The following is a 24404-nucleotide window of genomic DNA, read 5'->3' as shown; positions in this document are numbered from 1 at the left end:
TTTAGGGAATTCCTTCCCCAAATCCACCAAATCCTCTGGTCAGCTATAGGGGAATAAAAGTTAGGGAACAGGCTCTAGACAATTCACTTAGGGATGAAAAAGTTGGACACGAACCTTGATGCTCATCACCAACTTTGAATATTATGGAAGCTGCTCTGAGTATCCAGATTAATAACCAAGTTACCTGTGTAGAGAGGGTGGAGGGATTTCCATTAGAAGGAATTACTACTAGCTTCCATCAGGAAGAATACTGGGCAATAACACAATCTCTTAGCCAAGGAAACCTAGCCTTTACTTCACTAGATGAAATGGGTGGTTGTGGTTGTGGGCTCCCTTTGCAGCTCTGTTTCCTGAGTCCCAGAGTTTGCAGCTGTTGAATTTCCAGACACAAACAAGTATGTATTCTATGAGCCTTGCCGAGCCCACACAGCAAGGGAGGGCCAAGCTGGATTCCTTTCTGCTTTGCACATCAGTAGCTCTACTGCCAACTGAACTCCAGGGCAAATGCTGGGGCTAGTAATGATGCAGGCAGTTGGGATGGCACAGCTGGCTTGACATGGATGGTGAAAGGCTTAGCCTTGATTATTTGGGGGACGATGAGAAATGGAAGGAACTTCTATCAGTCTCAACAAACTGGGGCACAGCAAGGAGAAATCTGCTTGTACTACTTGTCAACAACATGCCTGCGTGTGCTTGCTTATGTTTAGGTAAGCCTGGCCTCCCACTCACTGCAGAGGCTAGGCAAATATGGAAAAGCCATCAACAACTCTATGTCAACTGTCATCATGTAGAGACCAACTAAGTGGGAGAACAGAAGCTGAATCCTATTGGCTTTACCTTGTGTCCCCCTCAATGTTCCATCTAGCATCCTATCTCTGCTAGGATGGGTGTCCAGTAGAGATATAGCCACATTTTGAAAGAAACTTGAAGGAGGTAAAAGCAGGGTTTAGGTATTTTCCGCCTATGGCTATAATGTCATGTCTTCTTGTTCTCCATTTGTTCTCACCCATTTATGACCAAGGATTGAGTTTCCTGTGTGAAGACTGAACCAGAGAGGTCTTTGGAGCCACCAGAGAGATGAAGACATAGGGAACAAAGGAGATGAGGTTATCAGGGAGATTTTAGGTATCTGATGGAAAATCCCATTCTGTACTAATAGGGCTTACCGGGACTATTACACGTTTCTTGGACCAAAAGAGTTGTGAGATGTGGCAGGTGATAGGCTGGCTCTGAAGTTGTTGGGTTACCTAGACACAGGGCAAGAATAGCTGGGATCCTAAGATCCCCAGATGTTAGGTTTAAATAAGGCAAGCCAGTGTGTAAGCGCAATGATGAGACAGCTTGCAAGTGGAATGGGATAATCCTTCTCGAGAATAATGAATCCAGAGACATTATATAATCTTCTGACCTCTGAACTGTAATTTCCTCTATCATAGGGCTTCTCCATGTGGGTCCCTAGACCAGCAGCTTCCATAGTTCCTGGGTACTTGTTAGAAATGTAGATTCTTGGATTGCCCTCTTATCCACTGGACCCAGAAATCTGGGCTTGGTTAAGCACTTTTAGATGATGCTCCTGATGCACACTGAAGTTTGAGAAACACTGGTCTAGATAATACAAATGATCAGTTCTCTGCATGAGGTAGATTCAGTAGGCTTGCTAGAACCCCAACAGTTGCTGTCTTATGGAGGTCTAGAGACCTCACAACTGCCCACGTGTGTTTGAGGTGAGTTAACTTAGTTTTAGCTTTTATATTTGGGCTTTGGGTACCATCCCTCCCCTTTTATTAAAAAAGGAATAATGAACCAGACTAGACCACTTCATTGGCACAAGATCACACTTTAGTTCAGAGACATATTTGCATAAATACTTGAAATGAATCCACCCCAGGAGGTGGCAGCCTGAGAACACGTGGCTTTCCACAACCCTGTGACAGACATTGTAGCCCATTAGACAATGGATTTTAATACTGAAGACAGTCATGATCATTTCCAAAGACAGCTCCGGGAGCAGCTTGCTTTGCTATCTATTATTGACTCCTGGCCCCACATCTCTCATGAACTAAATATTTTTCCCCTTGTGAGGTAGATTATTTATCAGGGAAACCAAATAGAAAAGAACTTTTCTTTTTTTTTTTTTTCATTTAACTTTACTAGTCCTTTGAAAATAGGCTGGCTCTGACATCTCCCTTTTGAGTCAATAAGTGCACTTTTACCTTTTAACCTATGCCCTTTACTTGAACCTGAGCAAGGTCCAGTCTGCTAGACAGTTAGCATTTGTCATCCCCATCCCATCTTCTCTTCCCCTTTATGAACTCAGGCAGTACCCAAGGGCTGCTCAATGGGAGACCTGGGTAAACCATGCCACCTTGATCCACAAGGCCACTCCAGAGGAGACCTTTGTCTATAACCCAGCACCTGAAGTTCATGAGCACAAGACTATCCCCCTGTGGGATCACAGGGGACATGGCTGGCTTTCACAGGGTTTGGCATCCTCAGGTTTCAAATCTTTGTCACAGGTGGTGGAGGTCTGCCCAGAGGAGTCCCTGCATTCCACAGTCCGCCTCTGCCAGCCAGCTCCGCATGTGACGGAGCACTCGGACCAGTCCCCCAGCACCCAGTGTGCATGGAGCAGCGGCTGGATGAAGTTGGTGGTTGCTCTCTCTTTGTTGTTCTGCTTGCCGAAGTCCGTGTCATTGGGAACAAAGAAGGTATATCTGACTTTGGGAGGGAAGACCTCACCAGGGACAGTCAGGAGTTGCACTGTCAGAGGTTCAGGCAGTGCCCGGAAGCTCTGAAGCCTCTCAAGGGTAGCAATGGAGCCACTGTACTTTAGGATGGTCCCTTTCACCAAGATGTCCTGTTCTATGGCAGAGATAGCCAGATTGCCATTAAGCAGATACTGCCCATCAGCCGTCTTCAATGCCAGGTAGCTGCCATCGTTCCGGACCCCTGGGTGGCTTCGTTGTTTCACATCAATGTTTGTGGCACCAGCAGGGATGGTGACAATGTCATTGTATCCATAACTATGATAGGGACAGAAAGCCACTGTTAGAGCTGGGTAGTAGTTATCTAGCCTAGGTACCACAGTTGTCTGAAAGATAGAAGTAGGCAGGTCAGGTGCCTGGGGTGGGCAGACAAAAGCAACAAGCAAGTAATGAACAAATTGACACTCTGCTCCTGATAAAGACAGAACTGTCTTGAACATTGGGATTCCCAAGGGTTTCTGCTTTATCTGGCATTTCTATTGTACAAGTCTGGGTGGCTTTTAACAACAGCACAGTCAGAAGAGCTCAGAGGGGAGTTAAAAAGCTGCATTGGCGCAGCCAAACTTGGCACTTCTTGGCTCAAATGAGATCTCAAATACATTAGTTCCCATGCACTGGTTCAAACTAGACTTGTCACCCTCCAGACCCAGAGCTCCAACGACATGGAAAATATGATCTCCTTACTCATTCCAGAACCACCCAGGATTGAAGTGTCACACTGCCTTTTTGAGACAAGCAGTATTGTGTTTGAATATGGACTCAGGGAAGGACTAGGAATTAAATCTTGATAATTTGGAGCCACCTTCCAAGTGTTCCCAGATACCAGGAGCACTGAGTTTCTGATGTCTACTGTTTTTTAAATGTTTCAGGTCAGCTGGGCGCTGGTTACTCATGCCTGTAATTCTAGCTACTCTGGAGGCTGAGATCTGAGGATCATGGTTTGAAGTCAGCAGGGCAGAGAAAAGTCCCTGTGAGACTCTTATCTCCAATTAACCACTCAAAAACTGGAAGTGATGCTGTGGCTCAAGTGGTAGAGCACTAGCCTTGAGTACAAGGAGGCTCAGGGACAGTCCCAGGCTCTGAGTTCAAGCCCCAAGCCTGGGAAAAAAGTTTCAGGTCCATTACAGGCATAGGGATTTGAATAGAATGGAAAAAGCTTAGTTCTTTGATCTCTGGTAGGAATCTGTGTTACACAGGCTGGAGAAATAGTGAAGATGATGGAGGGAGACAGTCGGTTGGGTTCTTTGTTATTCTTGTTGTATAATCAACAAAGGCTAGTTGCTAATCTGGTCATAGGAAGGATGGAACCCAAGAGCAGCTGCTATTTTATTTGAGCTGGAGGCCATATGGATGGGACTGTTTCGGCTCAGAGTCAATGAGCAGGAGCGCTCTGAGCAAACAAGGCCTTTTTGCCAGTAGACAGCTCTTCCAGGCCTGTTATGGGAGGGACATCTCACTCTAAGCCCAGTGAACCTTGACCTTTCTGCAGGTGGATATTCAGAGAAGGAAGTACAAAGGAGTGGCCTCAGCAGTTTCATGAATCTGAGGACTAAGGACCTTTCTTCTCATGTCCAAGTGCCTACATTCATAGAGCTGCTAGTATTTTCCAAAGTGCTTCATTTCCATGCTCTCCTTAATTCGTAAAATAAAAGGTGAATAAAACCAATATTGTTATACCTATGTTACAGATGAAGAAACTAAAAGCACAAAATGATTAAGTGACTCTTTAAGATGGTATTGAAAGTTCACGGTAACCAGAAAGAGAAACCAGAGTTTTTTAAGTGCTAGACTATTGCTCATTTTCTGCCATTTCTTGTGCTTTCTGTAGAGTAAGGGCAAGTCAGGTATTTTTTTTTGTCACCCTGGAATCTAGTATAATATATACCTATGTTTTCCTGGTAACTATATGAGCATCCAAACCTCCTCCCACTACTCCTCAATTTGTCTTACTAGTATTCTACTTAAGGAAGTTTGCTCTGCCCTACCCTACATTCATTCACTCATTCACTCATTTCTTTCTTTTATATGCTACATATATAATATATTATATATATTTATCTAATCTATATGCACATGAATGCACAAATATATATATACATATATATATATATAAAACATCTCAGTAATTTCAATGAACACTACTAGCCTATAACAGGCAACTTTGGAGTCTTTTCAACTTTAGGCTCAAAGGATGTGAAATATATATATATATATATATGTCTGTGTAAATATAAATAAATAAATAAATAAATATATATATATATACACACATACATGTATATATCTCACCTGCCATTTAGATGCTGGTCTTTTAGTCTTATCCAACTAGGTGCTAGACATATGGGCCTTGGATATTTTCATAGCCCTAGACAAACTGTTTACTGGCAAAGGTCCTGATTGTTCAGAGTAGTGCTCCTGCTGATTGACTCAGAGCTGAGACATCTCCATCCATGTGGCTGGCCTCCAGCTCTAATAAAAAAGCTGATTCCCTAGGTTCTATCCTTCCTATGGCCAGATCCTGTGCAAAATGTACCACACACCCCACCCAGGAAATCCTTACAATGACTCTGAGATGGACATTGCTGCTATAGACAAACAGAGGTTCAGAACATTTATATAACTTCCACAATCTTCAGAATCATGAAGTAGCAGCCACAGTTCAAGCTGGGGATAACTAGAGTCCAAAGCCTTTATAATTCTTCAGTCTATGTATCATTACTGGAGAGACTTACCTGGTGGGGGTGAATGAACCGGAGACCTTTCTGCATGAGGTGCCTTTGCCCCCACACACTCCACATTTATCTACCTTCCTAGGGGAGTCCACCACATGGTCACAGCCAGCCTTGGCACACTGGCCTTTGATACAGATGGACAGGGTCTCAGGGCCACACAGAGTGCCATCGATCACCTGGGGAGGTAAAGGTATGAGAGGGTTTGTGGAGGACAGAAGCAACTGACAGGGAAGGTGGCCACAGGCTGCCTTCCTCTCCTTTCGGATCTGTGGCCAGGGGATTCTTACCTTGGCTTCAAACACTTTGAATTCACTCCTCCCCCGGGCTCGGCAGAACAACTTGCAGCGGTCTCGAGGAGACACCCCTGAATATTTAGGGACCCACTGCAAGGGATTTCCATCTAGGTCAGTGTAATTGTAGGCATTATATTTTTCACACTGCTGCTCCCTGAAGCTTTTTCCTAAAAAAGTGAGAAATAGCATGGAGGTAACTCATTGCTAAAGCAGGAAAGCCATAGCTTGAGAAATTCTTGGACCTAGAGCCAAGACCAGTGTCTTCTGACCCCAACATTTCTAGACTCATCTGGGTACATGTGCTAGTATGTTGGGATTTACTCTACCTAAGCAAATGATAGCACTTCTTATACCTGTACTGCCTCAGGCCTTTGGCACCTCCTTGGTTCAATTCCCTGTCTTGTCTAGGGTTTTCCCTTCTCTAAGCAACTTGCTAGCCCAGGATCTGTGCCTTATAGATTAAGCCCAAATTGCGGTGTGAAAGGTTGAAAGACTGCGAGATTCTTGAGGACAGGGACCATCCTTTGTGCATGTTTTATGTCCTTTATAGCATCTATTCTAGATACACAGAGGTCCTAATTAATACTTGATGGAAATGGCAGATCTTAATGTAGCTGAAATCATGGAATCACTTATCATCCATGCTTATCTTGTACCTTTATATCATCTGTCTTCCTTTCCCTGGAGTGTCTCAGCCTGTATGACTGGCAAACTCACAATTCCAAAGCAAAGTTTCTAGAGCTTCCTGCCATTGCTGATCCTTCCTGTCATGCAAAACTGCAGAGCTACAGTTTTCCCTATTAGACCTCAACCCAATGCCAGGCCATCTTGGCACTTGGATGAATTTTTCCTAAAGCTTTGCTTGTCATTTCATACTGCCAATCTTTTCTTGAGCTGCCCAAAGAGGAGCTGGATGGAATGGTAGTGGTGGTAAAACAACAACAAAACAAAAAAATACCCTTCTAATGATTTTATTTCGTTAAGTTTGCTACAGGCCCTTATCATCTTTATATTAATGTGTTGCTTTCTAGCTTGTCCTAGGGGATAGGACAAGGTGAGGTAAAAGTGACACTTTCCTGGAAGTTGCCGGCACCCAGGGGAAGAAGGGCAACGCTTCTTGGAAGGAATGTGCTTAGGAATCAGACTCAGAAGTTCTCCCTTCTCCCTGGGCCAAATGTTGGCTAGAAAGACCTTGGAGGTTTGGCGCTGACAGTAGCTTTGGAAAACACTTCCATGCTGCACACAGACAAGGGTTCAGATGCCTCTGAGGGGATTACTATCTGCAGAGGGCCCTTCCCAGTAGGTTTGGTTGGAAGTGACATGCTGTGACTCCACATCTCTAAGGACTAGGCTAATCTCTTTACGTGTGAGTGCTGCCCTGGGTCCTTGCAGGGCTCATTTAAGTTTGGATCACAGGCATCTCAGGAGACCCACCCTTCTCTATGGATCTGTTGAAACAAATAACAGCTGCTCTGGCAGGTGTGGCCTTAAGTGGTGATTACCATCATAGGGACATTCCTCAGTGTGGCACGACTGGTACTTGGCTCTCCGACCCAGGCAGTATCTTCCTCCATTCTGAGGCTCGGGGTTGTTGCATTCACGGTGTGAAAACTGGACTCCTCCTCCACAGGTCCGAGAACATTCTCCCCAGGGTCCCCACAGGCCCCAGCCTCCGTCTACCACAGCCTGAAACACATAGTGGCACTCAGGAGTGAAGGGGAGGGGGCTTCAGTTGTTTGTGCCACCCGGTAACTGAGGGCCTGACTTCCTTGTCTAGTTACTCTTATCGAGGGACACAGAGTTCACCTAATCAGTTGTATAATGATGATGTATCCTGCTTGGCAGTAGCTCTGTGAGCAATGAGGCTCTGTTGGGCTCCTTCACTGCTGACTGCCTGATGTTTAAAGTAGTGCCTGGACCTAGTCAGATGCTCAATAGGCAATCTGCTCCATGAATGAGTCTCTAATGAGAATAAGGTTGTGTTGAATGCAGTGATTCTCCATTGGGAGCATATTCTGTCCTCCATGGGACATTTGGCAATGTTTGGTGAGACTGTGATTGTCCTAGCTTGGGAGGGTCTATACTACCCATATCTACTATGTAGAAATCATGAATGATGTTAAATATTCAAGAGTGCATAGGCCCTCAATAAAGCCTATTTCTAGTTCTCCCAAGTCACTAGTGCCAATGTCGAGAAACCTTGTTCTAAAAATCACCAAGAGGTGCCGGACGCTGGTGCTCACAACTGTAATTCTAGCTACTCAGGAGGCTGAGATCTGAGGATCATGGTTCATAGTCAGCCCAGGCAAGAAAGTCTGTGAGGCTTTTACCTCCAGTTAATCACCAGAAAACTGGAAGTGGCACTGTGGCTCAAGGTAGTAGAGCATGAGTCTTGAGCACAGAGCTCAAGGACAGTGCCCAGGCCCTGCCTGATTTCAAGCCCCATGACCGACAAAAAAAATCACCAAGAAGTGTTGCCCAGTGGCTACCAACTCTTGGTTTCATGGCTAGAATAGTGCTGGGACATAAACAGAAACTCCTTAAAATTTACAATTGACTTAAGAGAATAAAGCTTTTCCTTTGGTTGCTTTATTGAGAAGGGTTCAAGATGAACTTCAAAAATTATAAAAGCAACATTCATTCGTATAAAAATAAAAATTATGGAAGAGTATTAAGAAAAACAAAGTAATGCTTTTCAAATATCATTTTCAAATATCATTTAAAAATCATTGCTAGAATATAATCATAAAGAGGTACAGCTTTCTCCATTTACCAAGCAATGATTCTGTATACAAAAATTATGTCCTTCCTTTTTGCCTTTTAAATATACCCAAGAAGCCAGGTGCCACTGGCTCACATCTGTAATCCTAGCTACTCATAAGGCTGAGATCTAAAGGTTATGGTTCAGAGCCAGCCCAGGCAGCACATTTAGGAGACTTTCATTTTCAATTAACCACCAAAAAGCTGGGAATGGAGCAGTGACTCAAGTGGTAGAGTGCTAGCCTTAATAGCCTTGAATGAAAAAGCTGAGGGACAGTGCCCAGGCCCTCAGTTCAAGCCCTGGTACTAACACACCCATACACAAAAGATGAAAACACCATTATCTCATGATCAACCCATGTTCATCTCAGCTAGCTTGGTTTTGTGACTCCTAAGTGAATGACTGGATGGACCTTTGTCTTTGCTCCTGCACTGAGAGAAGAGAATGAATGAAGAGATTTGGTTGGCTGAGCAGGAATCTATGAATCCTGTGCCAGTTCAACGTAGGATGTTCCTGAGGCTCAATGTAAAAGACACACCACCAAGACCAGCTTTATGGAGCATGATTCAGTGCTGGGCAGAGAACAGGCTGTGGAACTCAGTGGATGCTATTTCATTCCAGTGGCTTTGTGACTTGCAATGAGAGAAATGTGATCAGCCTTGAAGTTTGCACATATTAAGAACAAGGCAAAGGAGTGAGTCACTTAAAAACTCGTGCTGGCATTACCTTGGATTTTCGTGCAAGTTTCCTCTGTACTGGGCCAAGTTTTTTCTGCCTGGACAGAGGCAGCTCTGATGACTTCCCTCTTCCTCCTCTTGGAGTAGTCTGGGATTCCTACAATTACTCTCATTCCCTGATCTCTAATTAGGAATTCACTGCAGATGTAGGTAGGTTATGAATATTTCTCACTCAATCCTTGGTGAAATGTTCTGATCCTATGTTACTCTATTAATAGAGGAATTCATAAAGGTTCCTATTTATTGCTTATTCTGGTCTTCAGACTTATTAGTTTGTGAAAGCCTTCAGTCAGCTCCAAATAAGTTCAAAAAGGGAGTTGCAGCAAGGTGCCAGTGGCTCATGCCTGTAATCCTAGCTACTCAGGAGGCTGATATCTGAGGATAGGGGTTCAAAGCCAGCCTAGGCAGAAAAGTCCCCATGAGACTCTTATCTCCAATTAACCACTCAAAAACCAGAAGTGGAACTGTGGCTCAAAGTGGTAGAGTGCTAGCCTTGAGCAAAACTCTCAGGGACAGCGCCCAGGCCCTGAGTCCAAGCCCCACAACTGACCCTCCCCCCTGTAAAAAAGAGTTACAGAAGCACTTGGAGCAATAGCAGTATCCCATTGTCTGAGTATAGCTGTACTATACTGTGTGGTTTGGCTTGTTTGTTAAAAGATGAATGTAAGCCAGGAACAGGTGGCTCATATTAGCTACTCAGGAGGCTGAAATCTAAGGATTGCAGTCCAAAGCCAGTCTAGGCAGTTAAATTCCCCCAATTCTTATCTCCAGTTAGCTCCAGCAAAGAAGCCACAAGTAGAGGTATGGTTCAAGTGGCAAAGGGCCAGTCATGAGCAAAAAGCTAAGGGAGAACACAAGGCCCTGAGTTTACACCCCAGTACCAACACACACACACACACACACACACACACACACACACACACACACACACACACACACACACACGTAAATAAACTTAGAAGTCACATGTTACAATATGACTTAGTCCCTGACTGAGCCCTCTTCCTCCTTTTTCTGTTTCCCTCTCTTCCTCTTCTCTGTCTTCCACCTTCCTCACCTTGGGCTTTTTTACTTCCTCCTTGGGCAGACAGCTACCATCTAAGCAGAGGTGCTCAGGTCCGCAGGGTGTGCCATCAGCCCATGGCAGGCTGCCATTCTTCGTGTGGCAAAGGGGCTCATCACTCTCTGTGTGGCACCAGAGTTGGGCGCAGGTGTCCTGTGGAGGGGTGTTGGGGCAGTGGCGGAAACCAGGCCCAAACATCTGCTTACACTGTTGATCCAGTGCATATAGACCCTTGCTGCCCGGTAGGTCTGTAGGAAGGGGCAGAACTGAGGTGGGAGCATCCAGGAGACAGTCCCCTAAGAATGGAGAAGCAGAGGAATAAAAACAAGAAACAGGAACTCCCTACAGCTCTCTATAGACTCCCACATTTTGCTCCAGTTCCATAGGACATGATGCGTGTGTGTGTGTGTGTGTGTGTGTGTGTGTGTGTGTGTGTGTGTGTGTGTGTGTGTGTGCTGGTAGTTGGGCTTAAGCTCAGAGCCTGGGTACTGTCCCTTAGCGTTTTTGCTCAAAGCTGGTGCTCTACCATTTGAGCTACAGGTCTACTTCTGGCTTTTAGAAAGTATATAATTTTATTGTTGTTATTAAGATGTTGTATTAGAGGGGTTACCATTTCATGACAATGTCATTCCTCCCTTTACTAACCCCCAGTTTCAGTTGGCTTTTTGCTATATAATTAGAATTAAAAGTCTCACTGTAGGGGTGGAAAAAAAATAAAAATAGAAATCTCACAGACTTCCTGGGCTGGTTTTGAACTGTAATCCTCAATTACCAGTGCCTGGCTAAGAAATAATTTAAGATATAGACATCATAACTTCCTTGATCTCAGTCTAAACCCTTGATCTCAGTCTAAACACCCAATCAGCATCTGAGATAAGTATTTAATTTTTGACTAATAATAGCAATCATTTCCTCTGAACTGTCTTTACTTTTCTGCACAGAACATCTAGGGTACAATCCCTGTGACCTTCAGTGTGTACCAAAAGAACACCAGCTAATAAATCTCATCACAATATAAATTTGGGGGGTGTAAATTTACAATTAAAAATCATGCAGATAAAGCCTAAGTATTTTCATCGCTCATGTCTCTGCTTCCTTCAACAAGAAGAATCTATCACTTCACTGTGCAGTAGCTCAACTGCCTTAACCGGGCATCCCCAGCCCCCACCCTGCTCACATGGCCTGCTCAGTGCCTCTTTGCTATTTCTGAGTTACCATGGGCCCATCACTCTAGCCTGGAATATTCTCTTCTCTCCCCAAACACTACATTCTTCCATTCTGTTAAGCTCTGTTCAAACTCACCTCTTCCAGACAACCTTCTCGGACTAATTCCACCTGCTTTGTGATGAATAAATCTAAATGAGCCCAGAGCAGATGTGGTACAGACGGGTACTGTGGGGTGGATGTTTGGAATGCCTTTCTAGAATGACATGTCTCTGAAGTCTTTCCCCACCCCAAGCTGTGTGAGAAAGCACAGCTGTAGGGAGTCCCCTGATTAGAGCAGGTGCCAGTAGCCTCTGAGGAGGCCCCATGGGCAGCTGGCTGGGGAGAAGCGGGGAGGGACAGAGCGGGGCCTACCGTGGCCATCATCCAGGAGTTCTGTGAGGTACATGGCACTGCAGGGAGACCAGGGTAGTGTCTGATTCAGGTGGACGAAGAGCGGTGCCATCATGTGGTGCTTACTCATGGACCCAAAGAGCCTTGCACAGGGCTTAGAGTCGTCGTGGGGCATGCTGAGAACGTGCCCTGTGAAGAAGAGACCTGGTTGACCTCTGCCCCCTCCGGCCACCTGTCCTGCCCTAATGCTACTTACAGGACCAATAGTGGTATGGCCTACGCAGTGCCTGCCCAGTCACCAGCTCTGGAGTACAGACACCTTGACTCACTGAGGCTTTTGTTTCTGGCTTCATCTTGGGTTTTTCTCTTCCAGGAAGCTTTCTCAGGAGACAGAGGAACATCAACTCACATCTCTACTATTTACTGTCTAATATGGTACTCTCTTCACAGTCCATTTCTCCTAGATCCTTACTGCTAGGCTTGTACAACATCATGCTACCGAAGTACTCTGCAGTACCATACCACTGGCCAGGGCAGTACTTTGATATTTTGTTTGTGTGCTCAGGGAAGTACAGTTAGCAATACCAAGTACAGTATTTGCATGTAACTGCTCAGTCAAGCCTATGAGCAGATAATAGCTAAGTGTGACCTCTCTTTCTCCCCACTACCTCTTTTTAGGCTTAGGCCAGTTTGGACCTGGAAGATGCAGCTAGTTTCCTTTGAGGTCATGAAACAGGCTTTGGCATGGCAATTCTTACCTAGCTCATGGGCCAGTGTGTATGCTGCCTGGAGCCCTTCGTCCTTGATCACAGAGCAGCTCTTGCTGGGGTCACAGATGGTGCCGATGTCTGCCACACCCAGTGTGTCACATTGCCCTTCCTTCCCACAGAAGTTCTGTTTGGGTAGAGAGAAAACACCATTTTGAGGACCAACGTCAGGATGAGAAGGAGATGGCATCTTATACATGCCATTTCCCCACAGAATCTTCTGGGAGACTTCAACTGCTGGACTGTGCTTACTGAGTTTCTCTTTTCTGTTTTTGTGCCAGTACTGTGGCTTGAACTCAGGGCCAGAGCATTCTCCTTTAGCTTTTTAACTCAAGGCTAGCACTCTGTCACTTGAGTCACACCTTCGACTTCTGGCTTTTTGCTGGTTAATTGAATATAAGAGCCTCGCTGACTTTTCTGCTCAGGCTGGCTTTGAACCAATGTCCTCAGATCTCAGCATCCTGAGTAGCCAAGATGATAGATATGAGCCACTGATCCCCCTTCCATTCAACCCCTCCACCCTGCTCCCCAGGTTACTGAACTTTCAAAAATTTTTAAGAAGACATTGGAAGCAGCAGTGAGTTCACATCTGGATGCATCATCTAGTGTTTCTGCAAGGCTAGAGCTTTCTATCTTGGTTATGTTCAAGATAGTTCATTCATTCTGTGTCTTTGTTATGTTGAAACTGACCCATGAAATATACTCTTGTTAAAATAATACACACACACACACACACACACACACACACACACACACACACACACACACACACACACACACACACACACACCTGTTCGGAGAGATTTGGGAGTTGGGAGTGACAAAAAAAAATCTTCCTCTGACTTCCTACAGGCTGCTTCTGCTCCTCATCTGACCTCAGTGTCCTGACCAGGACTTTGTAATGCACAACCCCACCCATAGTGGGATTGACTCTGGGCTCTGTCACTGTGTGGCTTCCTGTGTCTCAGTTGGAAAGTAGAAATCTTATCATACTTCCCTGTGGGGCTGTTGTTGCCTGTGAGACTCAGAGGGCCTGGGCTGCATTACTCTATGCCCTTGCCTTCAGGAAGTTGTCGGCTTAAATTACACCAGAGATGTGGGACATCCTCTTGCAGTGGAAGAAACTCCAGGGATCCCCTGGTTGTCTGTCCCTTTAACAGTGACTGGAGACAGAACCCACCTCCCACTTCCAGCTCCCTGTTCTCTCACTGGACGGTTCAAGCCGTTTCCTCTCATTATGACTTCAGCAGACAGCTGGTCACAAACTTTTGGAAAAGAGCCCTTACGAGATTCTTCCCCTTCCCTTACAAATACTTCACACTTGTCCTCCCACATGACCTCCTCCTCCTCATTCCAGCTGAGGCCAGCACGGAGACAGTTCCCATGTTTGGGCAGGCTCGTGGCCTTCCCTTTGAGCTACTTATTCTGTCTCCTCTTTCTGGCTTTAGCAACCCGCTCACACACCTGTCTGGTGAGCAGGATGGCCGTGTCATAGTGCTCTGGGTGGCGGTCACTGGGTTTGTTGAAGTGTCGCTGCCAGCTGCAGAAGTTACGCAATGTAAGCCCACCATTGTCTGACACCTCTGGGCCCTGTTTCTCATCTTCCACAATCAGTACTTTGACCACCATGAGGTTGATGGAATTCCTGATGCTGGGGTGCTTGTAGATGTGGGCTGCCATGGACATCAGGGTGAGGACGTGGTTCTGTTTGGAGGAAGAACAAAGCAGTCAATTTCAGGGTCCTGGACTGTCCACTGTCAACATCTCTTCTTCTGAGGCATTTACTTTGTTCACATCAGGCTCCAGACTGAGCATTAGCTCTAAAGCATCTCACCAAGGTCTCATAAAACCTCTCGGGGGGAGGGGTGGGAGGAGGGAGCGGCTGGGAAGGTGGCTCAGTGGTAGAGCACTTGCCTTGCATGCCTGAGGCCCTGGGTTCGATTCCTCAGCACCACATAAGCAAAAAGAAAAAAGCCGGAAGTGGCGCCGTGGCTCAAGTGGTAGAGCGCTAGCCTTGAGCTGAAGAGCTGAGGGACAGCGCCCAGGCCCAGAGTTCAGGCCCCATGACCGGACCCCCCCCAAAACAAACAAACAAACAAAAAGCCTCTCAGGGGCTTGATGTTATTTCCCTTCATTTCCCAGAGAAGAAACCCAAAGCTCACCAACTGGCCCAGGATCACAAAGCTAAAGAGTATATTGTGAGCATTGGAACCCAGATCTGGCTGCCTGTAAAGCTTGTACATTTGACATCCAGACCAGCTACACGTGGCTAACTGAATTCTAATTAATTCAAATCCAAAAGAATTAGAATAGACAATTTTTCCACCACACTGGCCACCAATAGCCATATATGGCTTGTGGCTACTATACTGGATCCAGACAAAAGTTCTTTTGGGCTACATGGGTTAGTTCTGCCTTAATTGGACACCATTTGTCTTCCTGCTCACCATCCCTTCCTTGCCTAGCTTGAACCCAGAAGTAATGTTCTGAATGCTTCAGGCTAGAAGAGTATTCCTTTAGAGTCTCTCCTGTTCCTGATATGTCTGCTGGGGTAGCTGTTATTTTTTCAGCATGGGAACTGTTAACCCTGAAAATTTCACATATGATTTCACTCATAATCATTCTTAGCAATAGCTATTCTGTACCAGCTACTGGCCATATTTGACACATCATTAAATTCTTGCAATAATCCCATGAAGCAGGCATTGCAATCCCCATTTCATTAAGGAGGAACTGGAGAGTCATGCAAGTTCAGTAACTGGTCAAACATCATACTGTTCTTAAAGCCAGGATGCCAGTCCAAGTGTCTACTTGAGGTCTGCATTCTTCTCATCAGCTCCTCCAAAGTTTGGTTTCCCGGATAGCCCCAAAGGGTTTAATTCCCTTCTGCCTGGGGCTTGGGAGTATAACAGGTCTAATAAGATCCATATGCTTATGGTCTCACCTGCTTTCAGTTCAACTCAGGCCTGCTAAAGGAGCCTACATCACTGTTTGGCCTCTGTCCTTTTCTTAGGCTGCCAACTGCTCCCCTGACAGATTCCAAGGCCTTGACGGGCGGCCAGATGGGAGATCACACTCCTGCCTTGGGTCCTCATGAAGTTGCCTTCTTGGATTCTTTTACAGAGGCAAAGACAAAGGAGCAGACAAAGGCTAGCCTTGAGCCTACAACATGGCTAGCTGAGCTGCTGTTTATTCCCCTCTGCCTCTGCTCCCTGGGTTACCACCTCCTTCAGCCTCTGTCTTCCTGTAGTCTGGAAGGTGGGAGTGGAAGGAAAGGAAAGGCTGGGGGTGGGGGACATTCCACTGGAGGAGGCCCTGTGTGGGAGTTCCAGATGAGTTCCATTATTTGTGAATGGGACCTGTTTGTTTATGTCTAAGGCAATAAGCCAGGTATTTTGTTAGTCTTATAAACAGGAGTTGTAGGGTTACTAAGCACAGGTTACTCGGCACATCATGAACTCCAGCCATGTTTAGGCTGATGTAAACCTCTTATCAGCACAGCTGAAACCTGGCATTTGCTCCTAGAGTTGGATTCCTGAGAACAAAAGCAATCCCATCATTATGCAACTAGGGGTGAGCCCTGAGGAACAGTAGCTTGGGAGGCAAATTCCTGGCTAGGATTAAAAAAAAAAAAACAAAACTGTTTCCATAGGCTAGAGTCTTCTGGTCTGTCTAGGAAGGGCTAGGTCTGACATCCCCTGGCTTATCTGTGAGCCTACAAGCTGAACAACCCTATTCTCACAGGACTTGACTTCTTCCTGTTGAGGCCCAATTCCACAATCTGAAAATTGGGGATGAATGAAGTCTTTTCAAAGACTGTATGAAACCAAAAGATGCCAGCGAAGACTTGAGGTTGAGAATGGTTTATGGGTCCACATTAACCAGGTTAAACTGAGGCTGAGTGACAGACCAGGTGATAGTCACTCAGGGGAAAGCAAAGAGAACTGGTATAAATTGCTACGTAAAAGCCAGACTGAGATAGCCTAACCTTAGGAGTTTCCAGCACTAAGGCTGCCTCCAGCCACAGTTTAGGGAACTCAAATGATTATCTCTAGATATTGCACAGCCATCAGGCTAAGCTGGCCACACAGGCATTTTGCTTCAAGGTGATGATTAGACATGAAGACATCTGATTTTTTTCTTGGCCACCAACTATCTCAGGAGATAATTTGTGTCATGAGAGCTACAAGCATTCTGTGGTCCCATGTTGTTTTCAGCACCTCACTACAGTTGATCTCCCTTATTTCTAGTAGTCTTGATCAGAAGCTCTGCTATCTTCACCCTCTCCTGCTCCTAGTTAGCTCTTCTGAAAGATAGAAATATAGGAGTGATGCTCAGTTCCCCAGTGGGAGGACCAGGAACTATGAGCCAGCTTGTGAACTTGAGTCTTTTAAACCCTGACTTCTCTACCCATTCCCTGGGCTTGCAGTCATCCAGACAGTAGGTCAGGAGCTAGTTAAGGAAAAGGTCAGATGGCTTGCTCCACCATTTGGTACCTGTTTTTTTTTTACTTCTCTACTCACTATACAAGCACAGATTCTCCAGAATGTGAATGGAACCCCAACACCGTAGTCAACCCCTAAAAACAACATTAGTTTTGGTGGGAACCCAGTATCTGCACCACCAAGGGTGATCAAGAAACCTTGCTTTTGGATCTCAAGTCCTTAACTTTCATTAGGAAAAGGTGGCATTTTCTTTAGGGGATCTCTTCCTATGTTGGTATACCCTGGAATAGAGAAACAGGCCTAGCAAGCTGGCAGAATGTAGCCCTTTGATTATTTGAGCTATGAACAAGAATTCCCTCCAAGGTACTCCTGCTGCTCCTATGTTACCCAAAGTCTATCTTGGGAAATCTGGGGAGGCCAAGCCTGGGCCAAGCACATTTCCAGAGGCTTCACCCTAGCCAGAAGGCAATGAGTCAAGCTCTGGGTGCCCCAACTCTTTTTGGAATGGCTTTAGATCTTGGGACAGTGATAGGAAGAAGTTGGAGCCAAAAGCAAAGGAACAAGTCAGAAGTGAGAGGAGGAAAGAGCCAGAGCGACTAGGCAATAGTTTACCTTGCCTGGTTCTCCACACAGCAAAGAGCAATACCACCTCTCCGATGCACACACTTATGTAAAACTACAAGAAGTCAGCCTTAAACACTTGGAACAGGGAAAAATTAAAAAGAAGGTCTTGCCAGACCCCAGTGGCTCACATCTGTAATCCCAGCTACTCAGGAAGCTGAGATCTAAGGATCTTGATCTGAAGCCAGCCCAGGCAGAAAAGTCCCCATGAGACTTTTATTTCTAATTAATCACTCAAAAACCAGAAGTGGAGCTGTGGCTTAAAGTGGTAGAGTGCTAGTCTTGAGCAAAAGAGCTTAGAGATAGCACCCGAGCCCCAAGTTCAAGCCCCACAACCACCACCACCACCAAAAAGTTCTCTCAGCTAAATAGGATGGCAAGACTAAAAAGCAATAGCTGACATTTCAGTTTGGCCACATCATAAACCCCATCCATTCTAACAAATGGGTTACCAAAGGTAAATGCAGTGAAAAGCTGCTTACTCTGTACCAGGCAACAGGTCAGATGCTTTCCATACTTTGCTTAAATCTTCAACACAATGCTTGAACATGAGTGTAAATTCTATTTTGCTGGTGAAGAAGCTGAGGTACAAAGAGATAGGTAACTCTCTCTCTCTCTCTCTCTCTCTCTCTCTCTCTCTCTCTCTTCTGTTTCACTTCAAAGTCTATGTTTCTGGTCATCACGCTATCTCCCATCTTTGCTCTACATCTGTGAAGTTGAGCCAAAACAAACCCAAAGCATGCAAGCAAGGCTGCCCCTGGCATTGTCTATGTACATTCTACCTCTGGATGTTTGTTTGGATGTTTTCTTTGGGAATACTCAACGTCTTTGGTCATACTGACTGTGGGAGACACAAAGGATGGGAAAGCCTCATTCATTTGCTTGTAAGATGGCAGAACAAATGTACATGTAACCTTGTCTTTTACCACAACTACACAACTAGTGAGGCCTATATCTGTTTATCATCTGAACCAGGACACTCTTGGCCTTGAAAAATGACCATTAATAATTATGCTGCAATAGTCATGAACTGGGACAATACTGGAAGCAACAGCCTATAGGATCACTGTAGTCATAAAGTATGTAAATGATAGTTATCCCGGAGGACAGAGGTAAGAAGGAAATGAAATGGCTGTGATCGCTGTTCCCTGAAATGAGCCCCCCCGGGAGCCTGCCATCTGGGAATGCTCCACTCTGCTTTGGGGAAGATGAGCACCACTCCTTGACTCTGTGGTAAGAAGATTCAAAGCTCTGCTTACTTCTGAAATATTGGGAAGAAACTAAACCTGGGGAACTGTTCAGCCTGACATTCTGTCCTGCGCCAGGTTCACTTAGAGGACAATTAGCAGAGGCAAGATGTAGACAGAGTTAATAGACTCTTCCAAGGTGGTCTCTCCTTCCAGAAAAGCCCCCTTTGTCTGAACTCCTTCACTGTGACACCAGATAAGAAGGTAGAAGGCAGAGGCCTCTTTTGTCAAGGGATTAAGTGAACTCAATTGTATAGAGTTCTGGAAAACTTCACTGTTACTTAGCAGTGACACCAGCCTCAAGCATAGCTAATTCTTTCTTGCAGCTTTGAAGGCAAAGATAGTTTCTTCCCAGAATAGGGCTTCACACTTTGGTTGGGCAGTTTGGATATGCCCACATAGGACCTATCCCACAACATAGACAAATGCAAGAGATCCTTTGCACAGATCCTCCCTGTGCAAAGATACAGCATGGTACAATAGCAAAGAATGTTGGACTCAGTGTTGGGTTGCAAGTACAGCCCATCACTTACTTAGCTGGGGAAGCCACGTGTGTTTTCCCTCTGCTTCCCTCTCAGGCATTTCCATTGATTTCATGCCAGTAAAGCTATTCTGTGCATTGAACATTCTCAGAGAATGTCTGCACCTTCCAGCAGATGGGATCATCATGAAGCCATCTCACAGATAGTTACCTGGTCCAGGTGACTTGCTACTTCTTAGATGGTTAGTCTCTTATTGTTATCATTACCTCCTTCCCGGATTAGTTTAGGATACCCCAGAGTACCTTCCATCTGTGTGAATGAAATCCCCAGGAGACTTGCAAAGGCAAGGTACATGGAAGGAGCTGGCCAGATCTTGGGGCACCAGGATTTGATGGTCACTCTTTTCTCTGTTGAACTCATGGACCCATTTTAGGGAGCCCAGGGGACTGGAGCTGAGAATCTCAGTGGCTGGTCCGAGGGCCAGTGAATAATCATAGAAATAGCTGTGCCTCAGCTGCTCCGTTATCCAACTAGGCATAAACAGGGGTGAAGATGGGCTGGGACAAAATGAGACCAAAGGAGAGGAATTCAAAATGGTCCAGTTGAGTGAAGAGTAGACCTTCTGGGGAAAGAACAGAGGCATCTCATATGTCCGGTACCTGTTCTGATGTCCTCTCTTTCCAAGTTGCCCAGTTGGGTGGTGGCAGTGCATGGTCTAGAAACCTGTCTATGTGTGGGGGGGGGGGAGTGGATGGGACAAGCATGAACCAGGCTGTCCAACTAGCTGTTCCATGAGATTAGAAGTCAACCATGGAGCAGCAAGCCTGGATCTCAAGAAGTGAATCATATAACGCACAGAAACCATCTGTCCTATTTCAGTGGCTTGGGAATCCTGGAGCCTGGATCCGGTACATGGCTGCCAGTGGACAGCTGGGATGTCTAGAGATGCCAAGGGTGTCCCTGGGGGAAATCCTTGGTGTCTCCCGTGTGCAGGTGATGAGCTGGCAGAGTGAGATGTTAGAAAGGACATGCTGGCTCTGAAGCTTGAGAAGTTGACTTGTCCTGACACTTCCCTACATTCTTTGCTGGCTTTTCTACCTCTTGGTTCATAGGCAGATGCCAGAAACTGTTCTATACAGGAGAAACACAGTTTTCATCTCTGGGTTTGCAATGAATGTATCATAACTTCTTTGTGGAGGAGCCTCCTGGAGTCAGGTATGGTGGTTCTAATAAGGTCCTAATAATGAAATCTTTCCTCACCCTTCTCCTGTACTTCTTCTCTCTAGCACTTTTCTGGGGAAATGGAGTCGGCTGTTGCCTCTTTCTGATCACAGAGTAGGGCAGAGAAGCAAATAGGAAATCAAAGTATACCCATACCTCCGCTGTCTAACTGCCCTGATAGCTCAGAGTTGCCTTGCCATGCTCTGGGAAAAGCCAATATCACAAAAGCAAGCCGGAGAGCAGGCAATAGCAGAGGAACAATGAGATAGACCTCTCTCCCACATGCTTCTCCATCTGTTTCTCATGAAGCTTCCATTCCCAGTCAAAGAAGGTGGATAGATCAGGCTTTTTGCCTTTGGTATGACATGTTCTGCAAAGATGATGTTGATGCCCTTACCACACTCAACAGTGCAAGCCCAAGCCTAGAATGAGGTTCCTGGCCAAGGATGCTATCATTTCAAAAATTAACTGAGCTCTTGTGGTGCCAAAATCTCTGATTCAGGAAACAGTGACCTCTAAGCAGGTCAGTTGTCTAGCTTGTATATCTCTAGCTCTCTAGAAAGAAAGAATAGAGGAAGAGAAAATAAAGCTCTCTCCTTGAACTTGCATCCCTTTTGGGAAGACCTTTGTCCAGTCATTGAAGAGAAGTATTGAGACTTCTTGCCAAATCACTACCATCTTTTGCATCTACTTAGAAATAGTCCAGCTACAGTAGCAATCTCTTGGGCTCAGTTGTTCTGTCCTAGCCAATTGAAAGCTGAGTCTTGGCTCAGCAGGGTGGATGGAGTCCAGCTCAGGCTCCTCAAGAGATATTAAATGGTACAGGTTCATCCTCACCTACCCTCTCTCTCCCTTTTTCATGATACTTCAGATATCCAGGTTGAGCCCCGAGGCAGAAATTCTGTTCCCTTCCTTTCTTGGGCTGGATGCTGGCACTGCCAAGTTCTTCTGGGGCTGAGAGCCAGGTTGGCAAGGTAGTCTATGCCCCCTTGATCAGAACCAGCTGGGCACACAGAAGTTAAGCAGCCCCTTTCCGGGTTCAGTTCCCTCCAGACAATGTCTTCTACTTAGTGCAACCTTAGTTCGGTGCCCAAAGGAGTCAAACCCACACTTCTTTCCAGCTCAGCTGCCTTTCCCTGGAAGTCTCTCAGATCAGGAGGCTGTAGCCAGCGTGGGGAAAATGTGTGTGTGTGTGTGTGTGTGTGTGTGCGCGCGCGCGTTACTTTTCCAGAATGTTCAATTTTTATCTCTGTTGGGAGAGGCAGGTGCTTAGTGGGATATGCTCCAATTCACATTGAGCTCCCTTAGTCATGTGCTGTGAGAGATCGGGGATGAGAGAAACAGGCTCCATTCTAAAAACTGGAAGGGATATGGGGCGAGTGTTGGAGAATGAGGAAGGCAGAACAGAAGTGAAGAGAGGGACGTCAGCTTGGCAGTAGGCTGGGGAGAGCGAGGGGTTTTCCTCCGAGGGACTGGGGAAGGAAGAATGGAGAGGTAGGGGCTGGGAGGCGCGTCGAGGGGCCATCAGACAGTCTGCCCGGGGAAGGCTTTCGAATCCTACCTGCAGATCGGCCCCATAGAAGGAAGCCATGGACGCGTCGGCCACCAGCAGGGTTTCCACGAAGCGCGCCTCGGACACGAAGCGCTTGGTCCTACTGGTGCTTCGCAAGGGTGGCGGTAGATCCCCGGCGCCTCCGGCCTCTGCGCGCTGCTCCTCTCCGTCCTCGGGGTCCCCGTCTCCCGTCTCCTGACTCTGTTCCTTCCCCCTCGCCACCTCCCACTCGGGTCCTCGAGGGAGGGGAAGGGCTTGGTCCGGGGCGAGCTCGGGATCCCCGCGGCGCCCCGCGAGCCCCCAGCGCTGCAGGACGTGCGGCTGGTCCAGGGAGTCCCCGGTGCCCCGCGGGTGGATGGCGAACTCCTCGCCGGCCACCAAGAAGGAGCCGCTCAGCCCGCGACACAGGCTGACGGCAGCCAGCGACTCGGGCTCCCCGTTCACGGTGCCCGAGAAGAAGCAGCCGCGCAGTCCCGGCTCGGCCTCCCCGCCAGAGCCCCCGACGAGCTCCACCTTGAACTCGGGAGCCAGGAAGCTGGCGTCGGGCGCCAGGCGCAGCTCGAAGCCCGCGCCGAAGGCGGACAGGTGGAGCACGAGCTCGCCGGCGCGGCCGCCCGGCCACCGCGTGGGCACCACCACTTCCGAGGCCGGCCCCGCCGGGGCGCCGCCCGCCGCCGGTGGCCGCAGCAGCAGCAGCAGCAGGAGCGGCGGCCACCGGGTGGCGGCGAGGGCCGGGTGCATGGGGGCTTCGGGGCGGGCGGCGCGCGGGAACCGGGAAGAAGCTCGCCCGGCGCGGGCAGGTGCCACGACCCGAGCTCAGCCCGGCCGCTCGGTCCTCTCTCCAGGAAAAGAAGATTGGGAGTGCGGCGCAGCGCCCGCTGCACCCGCGGCCGCAGGCGACGGCGCTCCCCTGGCGGCCCCGCGGGTCCCCGCAGCCCGCGTCTCCGGCGCCCGCCCGCCCGCCCTCCGCGCCGAGCGCGAGCAGCTGGCGTCCCGGCCCGCGTGCGCTCGTCCTCCGCCCGCTCCCCGCTCCCGCTCGCGGCGCGGCCGGCTCGCGTCTCCTCCCCGCCCGGGGAAGCACGGAGTGCGCAGCCGAGCCCTTCGTATTTATACTTCCTTCCCAGCTTTGACATAAGAGGTTTATTTTTGATCGTTCACTATTCCCGTTTCCCCTCCCCTGGGGTCAGAGAGAGGGGGGGGGAAGAGAGGTGGGAGGGAGGGAGAGGAGGGAGGGAGGGGGGGAGGGAAGAGAGAGAGAGAGAGAGAGAGAGAGAGAGAGAGAGAGAGAGAGAGAGAGAGAGAGAGAGAGAGAGAGAGAGAGAGAGAGAGAGAGAGAGAGAGAGAGAGAATGGGATGAAACGTAACACCCAGCAGGAGTCAGCCAGCCCTCCCCCCAGCTGAGTGTCAACTCCACTTTTTCCCCTTCCCTGTTCACGCGGTCTCACGTTAACTCCATGTTAACCCCTGCAATGCTGGGCAGCCCCCTGGGCGCGGTCCTCGGAGAACCCCAGCCTTGGTGCCAGGGCCAGGGGCCAGATCACATCATAGCAGGAAGCTCCTGCACCGGTCTCGGAGGTAGTGTTCAAGCCCTTGCCAAAGATCCGATGGTGTAAGAAGAGAGGTCTTTGGAGAATGTTCCAGGGCTTTAAAAATAGTAAAGTACAAGAGGAAGGCAGGAAAGGTCTCTAAGATCATACTCTCTAATAGAGGACCACTGACCACCGATGTCACCAAGGCCTTAGGTACTGCTGTCCCAGGGGTAGTGAAATACATCCCAGCCCAATGGAAGTTACCAGCAGCGAGGCCGCAGGCAACTAGATTCACTCCAAAGGGAGAAGTCTTTCCTCCGAAGGGAATCTGGTCTTTTGCTGGGCAATAGTATGCTGCCAGTTGACTTAGAGACTTAAGAAAGATAGCAGCACCCTTTCCCGCCCCCCCCCCCCCCTCAGCTCCAAGTATCCAAGTACAATTGTAAAGGAGGTTAACTTATTTTATCCCATATCAACACGTCTCCCAAGAGAGGCAGGGATGGCACTGTGGATCTCAGGACCACGTGATTCAACATTTGTATCCAGTCTTATAGCTCAGGTCTAGATTGGATTCCAAATCCTGTTCTCTAAGTACAGCTCGGACTCCATCACCCTTTCTTAGAGTCTGAGCA

At 47.5% G+C, this 24404-nt stretch overlaps 1 protein-coding gene across 1 annotated transcript; it reads right to left on the bottom strand.

Moving 5' to 3' along the window:
• Window positions 1-1817: 1817 nt before the first annotated feature.
• Adamts8 (ADAM metallopeptidase with thrombospondin type 1 motif 8) lies at window positions 1818-23052 on the bottom strand. The gene is made up of 9 exons (XM_070038355.1): window positions 22253-23052; window positions 14140-14379; window positions 12667-12802; window positions 11930-12097; window positions 10346-10647; window positions 7293-7476; window positions 5785-5957; window positions 5498-5673; window positions 1818-3023 (listed from the first exon to the last, which is right to left on the bottom strand). The coding sequence occupies exons 1-9, from the start codon at window positions 22982-22984 to the stop codon at window positions 2453-2455; spliced, it is 2682 nt and encodes an 893-aa protein (XP_069894456.1). The 5' UTR covers window positions 22985-23052; the 3' UTR covers window positions 1818-2452.
• Window positions 23053-24404: the final 1352 nt, after the last annotated feature.

The sequence above is a fragment of the Dipodomys merriami genome, unplaced genomic scaffold (assembly GCF_024711535.1).
Source record: "Dipodomys merriami isolate MVZ:Mamm:240054 unplaced genomic scaffold, mDipMer1.0.p SCAF_29, whole genome shotgun sequence".
Classification (NCBI taxonomy): Eukaryota; Metazoa; Chordata; class Mammalia; order Rodentia; family Heteromyidae; genus Dipodomys; species Dipodomys merriami.
This window is presented reverse-complemented; position numbering and strand designations above follow the sequence as displayed.

Excerpts from the sequence above, each read along its gene's own strand:
- Adamts8 (XM_070038355.1), bottom strand. The coding sequence starts at position 22,984 with ATGCACCCGGCCCTCGCCGCCACCCGGTGGCCGCCGCTCCTGCTGCTG. Across the intron at positions 12,098-12,666 it reads CACACTGGCCCATGAGCTAG|GGCACGTTCTCAGCATGCCC; the intron begins GTAAGAATTGCC and ends TCTTCTTCACAG. Across the intron at positions 5,674-5,784 it reads TCAAAGTGTTTGAAGCCAAG|GTGATCGATGGCACTCTGTG; the intron begins GTAAGAATCCCC and ends TTACCTCCCCAG.